At 42.2% G+C, this 6,462-nt stretch overlaps 2 protein-coding genes across 2 annotated transcripts; one reads left to right on the plus strand and one right to left on the minus strand.

The window, feature by feature from the left end:
• Positions 1–304: 304 nt before the first annotated feature.
• LOC117791528 lies at positions 305–4,839 on the plus strand. The gene is made up of 7 exons (XM_034631318.1): positions 305–633; positions 691–1,281; positions 1,347–1,685; positions 2,655–2,861; positions 2,929–3,479; positions 3,536–3,611; positions 3,674–4,839. The coding sequence occupies exons 1-7, from the start codon at positions 379–381 to the stop codon at positions 4,658–4,660; spliced, it is 3,006 nt and encodes a 1,001-aa protein (XP_034487209.1). The 5' UTR covers positions 305–378; the 3' UTR covers positions 4,661–4,839.
• On the minus strand, positions 4,748–6,438 carry LOC117791529 (D-beta-hydroxybutyrate dehydrogenase, mitochondrial). Its single transcript, XM_034631319.1, has 2 exons — positions 6,317–6,438; positions 4,748–5,752 (listed from the first exon to the last, which is right to left on the minus strand). Exons 1-2 carry the CDS (start codon positions 6,433–6,435, stop codon positions 4,855–4,857), a joined length of 1,017 nt encoding a protein of 338 aa, XP_034487210.1. The 5' UTR covers positions 6,436–6,438; the 3' UTR covers positions 4,748–4,854.
• Positions 6,439–6,462: the final 24 nt, after the last annotated feature.

The following is a 6,462-nucleotide window of genomic DNA, read 5'->3' on the forward strand; positions in this document are numbered from 1 at the left end:
TGACAAGCTTCGAACCTTCACTAAAATGCATTTCTTAATTTTATCTAATTTCGGATTTTAAATTTTCTAAAAATTATTAACTTATTGCAAAGTCATGGCATTTAAAAATTTGCAGTTCCTAAATCTTTAATTATGCTGGAAAATACGAAAAATACCTGAAACTGAAACGCAAAACAGCTAAAAAAAAAAAAAGAACTAGCCAGATATTGACACTGGAGGATTTGTAGTACTTTGCGGTATTTTTGTAGAGCAGCCTAAAACTGTTTTTAAGGTATTTTTGTGCTACCAGCTGAGAGCGATACATTTTTGTTGTGTTTTTGATTTTGTGTTTGCAAATGAAACAAAAAAGTGTGTAAAAAACAGCCAAGTAGAATCAAAATGTTTTGGTCATTGGAGCAGGTGGAGGGCATGTTAGGTGTCCTGAAAACATCAACGGATAAAACTGTATTATATAAATGCCTAGTGAAGCTGCGCACTGATCTGGTTAAAGATAAAGATGGCATTGTGTTGTTTCGTACTGCGGGGGGTGTTCCGGTAATGGTTCGCCTGATTAGCAAACTCAATGAAAAGATTATGGAGGTAGTTCTGAGCATATTGGGCAACTGTTGTACGGATGAGCAGGCTTGCATAGAGGTAAGTATGTTGATCAATGGAAGTGCATTACGATATTAAAATTATTTACATTTACAGGCTGTAGAGTGTAAGGTCATTGCTCCATTGATAACGATATTGAAGACAATACCAAATCCTTTGATCCAATGTCGTGCCTGCCGCATGCTGGGTAATCTGGCCAAGAACAAAAAGGCATCCCTCTTTCTGAATGTCCACTATAGTGCCATAGCGCCCGCTATTTGTCACATCATTGAGTCCACAAGTGCGGTTCAGACACGGATAATGGCATTCCGTGTTTGTCGTTTTCTCCTGGTCAGCAGTCAGTTCTACAAGCACTTCTTGTCCTCCAATGGATTTTTGCAGTTAATGCGCATCTTCGTGGCCGTAATGAAGAACAATGAGGCGCCCAAAGAGTCCCCGCAAGACATTGAAGTATCGACTCTGATTGGACTCAAACGCAATCAGCACCGGGAGAAATACTTTGAGGAAGTGGCTCGTAATCTGGAAGGTGTACGAAGTGACATTTTCGATTACCAAATGCTAAAGAACTCGACGCGTAATAATGAATATGTGCTGCCCAAGGAACAGGATGCCATAGAGCTGGCCTCCGAGATATTGAAGTGTCTCATGTTGTTGTCCGCTCAGCAGATTGGCGTCAGAGCGTGGGAGGTACGTCTAAAAGATACTTATAAAGTACTACCAAGCCACAAACTAATTGCGTTTATCCGTTGTAGGTTCTATCACGCAACACATCCTTTGCACCGATCGTGTACTTTGTGAAGGAGGACAGCGAACAGCGATCATCGGCCCTTAAGATACTTTCCAACTTCTGCAAGGATCCGTGCGCTTTTTACATGCTCAGCACAGCGGATGCCATAGTGGCTGCCTGTGAGCTGCTCATGGCTGTCAATATGGCCAAGCCGCTGTCGGAGAGCGAGTGCAGACACTGTGTCAACATCATATCCACACTGTCCGCCGATGCCTGCAGTCGCTCCAAGATTCGACGCTGTGGCGCATTGCGCAAACTTGTGGCAATGATTCGCGAGTCGCATTCCCAGAGCGAACGCTCATCGGTAAGTCAAGAGCAGGGAATCAAACCGAAACAAATATAGGTTACGGTTTCGGTTCCGGTACGTACCGAAATAATTTTTTCGGTAACAGGTTCTATTTCAGTTTTTTCTTTCGGTTCCGGTATCAGTACCGTTACGTAACGGCACAACAAATCAATTTTGAAACATTTTAAAACTTAAAAATGCCGTTTTATAATAAATATGACATCGAAGTAAACAGACCTAGGGCAAAAAAATTTTTTTTGAACGTATTTTAAAATATTTGAATGCAGAATGTATTTAGAGGCCAAATCATGATCAAAATGACATTCTGCTTAAAAATCGGTTCAGTTTTGATCAAGTTATGCCAGTTTGAAGTTGTTCAGACTGCGGATTTAGCCACTTTACAAGTCTAAATTTTTGTTCAATTTCACATGATTTTTTACAAAAAAATGAAAGGTCTCAGAATCAAGTTTAAAGTGTTGTTTTATACTAATTACGATATAAGGAGTTGATTAAAAGTGAAAACTTGAGATTTAAAATTTTGAATTTTCGAAGTTTCTAAGGGGGGACCCTTAGCATCGAAATCGAATCTTGGTCGAAAATAATGAAATGAACAAAAATTGAATACAGAATGAATTTAGAGGCCAAATCATGTTCAAAATGACATTCCGTTTGAAAATCTATTCAGATTTGATGAAGTTATAACAGTTGGAAGTTGGACACCTCTTTGGTCTAGCAACTTTACCACAACCGTACCGGTACAAACTTTTCGGTATTCGGTTTTTGACAGAGAATTTTCATTTGGTTACGGTTTCAGTTCTGGTGCTAAAAATAAAACGGTTAGTTTCGGTTCACGGTTGCGGTGCTATTCTCTGATCAAGAGTGCTCCTTCCTCCTCCTCCTTCGTTATTACACATCCTCTAAATGGTCTTGAAAGTCTTTTGAATTCTGTACGTGTGTCTAAGTTTCTATTATTTTGGTTATTTTTAGTTATTCCATATTTTGAACAACTTTCAATATGACAACATAAGCATGGAGTTGTTGCTGTATGAGGGACTGGTGCCAATGCTGGTGCGTGAGCTGAATGATTATCTAACCAGCGATGAGGATCATCACAGACGACGTCGCGAGGAGCGCATGCAGGGTGGTAAAAAACGTAAATTAACCGATCCCACAACGCCAGAAACATTGAGCAAGGTAATGTTGAAGAATTGACATACATGTTTACTTACATAACTATAACTAATAATAACAATTTCTGCAGTTTTCCAAAACCCAGGAGACAATCAGCTCGGACTTTGATTCGCCTAGTAGCTCGCCGCGTTCATATCGCACCACAAGTCCGTGTAGCTCTCGAAGCATGTCTCCAGTTTGCTCGAATCTCTTAGCCAATGATGATGATGAGAACTATTCACCTGCCTGCAGCGATGATGATGACGATGATGATGATATTAAAACAAGCACAACCAACAATGATAGCCGAGAGTCTCGCATAGCTTCTAATCGGGCTCAGCCCGCCAACGTCATGGATATACTGAAGCTCATCGATGAGGGAACCGAAACTATTGACGATACCTTGTCCGACAAGGAGGATCTTGATGAGCTAAGCTCAGATGTGCCCCCAAAGCTTCAACAGCTGCGCAACCAGGCCGGCGACACTATCGATGTCATTGAGAATTTAATTTACCGCATAACGTTAATGATTAACAAGCGTCCAGAACTGGGCAAACCGGAGACATTGGATACTCTCATAAGGGCCATTAATATATTTGGCGCCAACAATAACTTTGCCAATGCGCTGACCAACATTTTGCTGTAAGTTCCTACCACTAAGTAAATTGTAATCCCAACTAAATGATACTTTTTTGTAGTGAGAGCCAGTTCTTTGCCCAGATAATCAAGCATGGTGTAGTGCATCAGCTTTATCAGCTCACCAAAGTGGAAGAGGTAATATGCAGCTATTAAATTCTAAAGCGTTACAAATACTTATTGCATTTCTGTTATTTTAGATGCGCAAGGATGGATTCGCTTTCTTGGAAACGCTAACCAATGTCGGCGAATCCAATTACGGCAAGGAGGAATTGGTGCGTCTGCTGCGTTCCGATGCGGATCTCAATGCACAACAACGTGCTGCCATTTCTGTGGCATACATCATCAAAAGCCATCGGCTGCTCTATCAGTTCCTGTACGATGGCAATGCACTGACACTGCTCTTTGACATGCTGCTGCGCAAGAAGAGTGACAATCTGTATGCGGATGAGGCGGCAGATGCAGTTACTGCCATGTCACGCTTCACGCTGGGCATCACACTGCCTGAATTTGAGGTTGAGGAACATAATGCCACTATCTGTGCCACACAGTTGAAAACCTGCACAGCGCCACTGCATGACAACTGCGATATGCGATTCCTTGTTCACAGGGATGCTAAGGATGCTGATGTAGATGATGCTGAAGTTGCTGATGTTGCTGATGTTGCTGTTGAGGAAGCAGACGCCGAGGAGACGCTCAGTATTGGCTTTAACAAGCAGCTGCTCTGTGATACCAGCGAAGTCTTTAACAAGATGCTCAACAGCGACTTCCGTGAAGGTCACAAAGGCGAAATTCAACTGCGCGATTATACGGCCAGCGGTTTACGTTACTTTCTGCATTTGATAAGCTGCCAAGCCCGGCATCTGAGCATGCCCGACTATGCGGCATTGCTGCAGGCATTCGAGATGTCGCGCGTGTACATAATTCCCGAGTTGGAGTCGCTGCTACATGAGCGACTCATTGAATTTCTGGATTCTCACAACTGTCTGCGATTGCTGGAATGGGCGTTAAAGAACTATCATGCAGAGCTAACCGAGACGGCCATCAGTTATTATCTGTGTGCCACATTATCCGCACAGGACAAACTGCTGCTGTTTCGTGCTGCCGAGGACTCTACTTATGCCAGGGAATGGTTCCAACTGCTCAATGATGCTGTGTACGAAAGATGTCGAAGTACCGGCTATTAACATGGTCTGTTCACCTGACACTGACAATCTGCCAAACCTGCCCATTGTTAATGTTTTCCTGATTGATTGTGCCAATTGCAAATGCAGCGACAGGCAAACCTGTGTGCTCCAGTGTATTTAATTTATGCCCAGCCACAGCCAAATATATCAATGAAATTCAAATAAAACTATATAGACTATAGACTCTAGCAGTATTAATCCTTCAACGTTTTATCCTGGGTCGACTCATAGCTGGGCATGGCGCAGAATCTTACAGCCAGCCAATCCGTCAGAGGAGTCGGACAGATGCCAAACAACCAGCGATAGATCTTATAGCGCCATGGTTCATGTATGTAGAGTGCTGCCGGCTGCGTGTTTGTGATGGCATCCTTGAACTTGGCGAGCAATTCGTCATCCCTTAGCTTGTTTGGTGGCTTGAATCCAGATAGAATGCTCAGGTACTCATTGAACTTTCTAAAGTAGGTGCCATAATGGGCCAATTGTTCGTCATTGAAGGCTTCAAGCATTTGCTGGGCATGCTGTTGCTGACGTGCCGAAATATTGGAGTCCATGACAAAGGAGCCGGGTATAAAGTTAACCACCTCCATGCCATATTGCTGCAACTCAATGCGTAGGGCATCGTTCCAGATCCTTAGAGCTGCCTTGGAGGCGGCATAAGGCGCCAGTGCGGGCAACGCTTGCAGTCCACAGTGACTGGTCACGTTGATAATGCGTCCGCGATGTTGTCGGAGCAATGGCAACAGTTGGCGCGTTAGTCGCATTGTGCCCAGCAGATTGCAATTAATCTGCATCTCAATCTGCGACGCCAACTGCCACTCGAATTCACCGAAGCACATGACACCCGCATTGTTGACCAGCGCCATCAACTGGTAGTCATGGTTGCTCAGCAACTGTTCAAGTTTCACTTGAACCTGCTTTATGGAATCGGGTTGCAGTAAATCCAGTTCCCAGGTCAGCATTTTGTGCAGTCGTTTCTCATCTTCGCCAGCGTTCATTTGCTGCAGCAGACGTGCACCTTGGGACTGCATATTGTGGCAGCATGAGATTACCGTCATGTTGAGCGCATTGTAGCAGTAAACGGCCAGAGAGTGTCTATACGGATATTTATATTAATGTATCATATATGTAGGTAATAGATATAGAGATCAGAGGTCGCTAATAACAGTCAATTCTTGTTTTCAAAGCTGTCTAAATTTTTTGTATATTTTTTATTCTTTGTTATTATTATTTTTAGCAATAAAATTATAACTTTTTAGTTTATAGATAACCTATAAATGACATTTTGAATGATTTTTTTTTAAATGCCTATGAATTATCAAAAAAAGCAATCAGTCCTGTTCCGGGTTTCACTTTCGGCAAGATTTGTCGAAAGTGCTGAATTTTAGCCTGTTCTTATATCAATCTGGAAATATTTTGCGTACTGAATTAATTTTGAGTTGGTGAATTTAAGACCAATAAAGTGATAACATATATTTTAAAATGTTTAGCCCAAATGCAATGTGAAAAATGTCATTTTTTAAATTAAAGTAGTGAAAACCGAAACTGGGTTGTATACTAAAAAAATTTCAGGAGAAAACAAAACACAGAATTGCAAAGTTTCGTTGAATTTTATGTTTTTTTTTTTGCCACCTCTGATAGATATAGTTGTATTCTTACCCCAATCCCGAATCACAGCCGGTTACCAGCACTATTTGACGCTCACCCACGTTCAGTTGTCGTCGTCCTAATCCCAGGGTCCGCTTCAGAGCGCGCAGCAATTGCTTACAGCTACCCATGTCGGAGGTACTTGATTAACTGAAGCA

Source organism: Drosophila innubila, assembly GCF_004354385.1.
Source record: "Drosophila innubila isolate TH190305 chromosome 3R unlocalized genomic scaffold, UK_Dinn_1.0 2_E_3R, whole genome shotgun sequence".
NCBI lineage: Eukaryota > Metazoa > Arthropoda > Insecta > Diptera > Drosophilidae > Drosophila > Drosophila innubila.